The sequence below is a fragment of the Apteryx mantelli genome, unplaced genomic scaffold (genome assembly GCF_036417845.1).
Source record: "Apteryx mantelli isolate bAptMan1 unplaced genomic scaffold, bAptMan1.hap1 HAP1_SCAFFOLD_20, whole genome shotgun sequence".
NCBI lineage: Eukaryota > Metazoa > Chordata > Aves > Apterygiformes > Apterygidae > Apteryx > Apteryx mantelli.
In genome coordinates this window covers 13,589,459-13,591,176 of record NW_027118553.1, presented here as the reverse complement: position 1 = coordinate 13,591,176, position 1,718 = coordinate 13,589,459, and the positions used below count along the sequence as shown (strand labels likewise).

Sequence of the window (1,718 nt, the reverse complement as noted above, 5' to 3'; positions counted from 1 at the left end):
GTGAGGCTCCAGGAAATGCCATCCGTAGGGTGGGAGTGGAGCTGATTCTCCTTTTAAGGAGAGCCCATCTTTAGGACATTTGACTGTTTCCCTGTGGTGTCCTGCCAGGCTGTGAGCTGCCCTCCAGAAAGGCACTGCTGTCCCATAGCACCTCTGCTATGAGATCTCTGCATCACAGCACACTCAGCCAGTGCATAGTTGCACAAAGATCCTATCAGCAAAGAGAGAGGCGATGTGGGGGGCTGTATGAGAAGTGGAACATTTGAAGAGTCAGGGGTAGGAGTACTTGAAAAGTCTCTCCTTACTGCTCAATGTCTTTTTTTCTTCTCTGAACAGTCCCCCATGTCCAGAGAGAGCGTGATGTCCAACAGCAGCTCCCTCAACGAGTTCCTCCTCCTGCCATTCGCTGACATGCGGGAGCTGCAGCTTTTGCACTTTGTGCTTTTCCTGGGCATCTACCTGGCTGCCCTCCTGGGCAACGGCCTCATCATCACAGCTGTAGCCTGCGACCACCACCTCCACACTCCCATGTACTTCTTCCTCCTCAACCTCTCTGTTCTGGACCTCGGCTCCATCTCCATCACTGTCCCCAAATCCATGGCCAATTCTCTGTGGGATACAAGAGCCATTTCCTGCTCGGGATGTGTTGCCCAGGTCTTTTTCCTCTTTTTCTTATATTCAGCAGAATTTTATCTCCTCACTGTCATGGCCTATGACCGCTTTGTGGCCATCTGCAGACCCCTGCACTGTGGGGCCATCATGGGCACCAGAACCTGTGTCAAAATGGCAGCAGCTGCCTGGGCCAGTGCTTTTCTCAAAGCTGTGATGCACACTTCTGATACATTTTCACTACCACTCTGCCAAGGCAACACAGTGGACCAGTTCTTCTGTGAAATCCCCCAGATCCTCAAGCTCGTCTGCTCAGACTCCTACCTCAGGGAAGTTGGGCTTATTGTCATTAGTCTTTGTTTAGTCTTTGGGTGTTTTGTTTTCATTGTGCTGTCGTATGTGCAGATCTTCAGTGCTGTGCTGAGGATCCCCTCTGAGCAGGGCCGTCAGAAAGCCTTTTCCACGTGCCTCCCTCACCTGGCTGTAGTCTCCTTGCTTGTCAGCACAGTCATGTTTGCCTACCTGAAGCCCCCTTCCCTCTCCTCCCCAGCTCTGGATCTGGTGGTGACTGTTCTTTACGCAGTGGTGCCTCCAGCAGTGAACCCCCTCATCTACAGCATGAGGAACAAGGAGCTCAAGGATGCACTGAAGAAACTATTTTAGCTGGTACTGTTTCAGCAGTGATGAGCTGCCCATCTCTCCTCACAACTGATTTCCAATTTGTCTCACGTAACTTGTGATTTGTGCATTCTGTTTGTGATAATCATGTTTGTACACAACTATTTGAATTCCTCCCACTTCTCCAGAAGCACAAACCCCATCTGTCTTACCCAGAGGCCTTCTGTAAATCTGCCTATCACTGTGTCAGAGCTGGCCTCCCAAGTAGTATCTCCGTAATAAAAGAGGACTTGCTCAATACAGTGCCTGAACAATGGGGTCTTCTTCCAAAGCTGGAGCCCAGAATGTGCTCAGGACATTGCACCCTAAAGGCCCTGTTGCCGTGCTTGCTTTTTCCATGGGCTAAGGAACATGAGCTCAGAGGGTGATGTGCGAAGGGATTCAGGCTGGATTCAGCTCCCACTTGTTGGTGTCCAGTGCCAGTGGAGAGG

At 50.9% G+C, this 1,718-nt stretch overlaps 1 protein-coding gene across 1 annotated transcript; it reads left to right on the top strand.

The window, feature by feature from the left end:
* The first annotated feature begins 342 nt into the window (after positions 1 to 342).
* On the top strand, positions 343 to 1,272 carry LOC136996076 (olfactory receptor 14A16-like). The gene has a single exon (XM_067317072.1). It carries the CDS (start codon positions 343 to 345, stop codon positions 1,270 to 1,272), a length of 930 nt encoding a protein of 309 aa, XP_067173173.1.
* The last annotated feature ends 446 nt before the right edge of the window (positions 1,273 to 1,718 follow it).